The 364-nt window shown below is 57.7% G+C and overlaps 1 protein-coding gene across 1 annotated transcript in view; it reads right to left on the bottom strand.

Moving 5' to 3' along the window:
- Positions 1 to 364, bottom strand: part of LOC119582278 (neurogenic locus notch homolog protein 1-like) — a gene marked incomplete in the record, with an annotated part of 19,828 nt that overhangs the window by 4,647 nt on the left and 14,817 nt on the right. The window contains 1 exon segment of the mRNA XM_037930495.1: positions 99 to 296. Coding sequence (XP_037786423.1) covers positions 99 to 296 — 198 coding nt within the window.

Here is a 364-nt window from a genome sequence, read left to right as displayed (position 1 = left end):
ATATAGATAGATAGATAGATATCATATATTAGCAATAATGTTAAAGAGAAAGCCAAAGACAAACGCGTAGCGCAGCCCCTCCTGCGAGGGCGCCATACCCCATCCTTCCGGGCAGATTCCCAGAGTGACAGCCTGGTTGCTCTCGTCGACCTGCGTGGCACACATGGCCTCGCCGGAGTGCCTCGTGACGCAGCCGTAGTAGACTTGGCCGTCGAGAGTGAAGGGGAAGACACACGGCACTTCGGAGAGGGTCCTGACCTCGCTGGTGGTGGGTCCGTTTCTGGGGATGCCGTGGGCTGTGCGGGGGCGGGGGAGACGAGGAGGACGTGAGGACTGGGTTAAGTTTATTGTGAGTACGGGGGTC

Source organism: Penaeus monodon, chromosome 15, assembly GCF_015228065.2.
Source record: "Penaeus monodon isolate SGIC_2016 chromosome 15, NSTDA_Pmon_1, whole genome shotgun sequence".
Lineage (NCBI taxonomy): Eukaryota > Metazoa > Arthropoda > Malacostraca > Decapoda > Penaeidae > Penaeus > Penaeus monodon.
The sequence above is the reverse complement of the archived record's forward strand: the minus strand, read 5'-3'. Positions and strand labels throughout refer to the sequence as shown.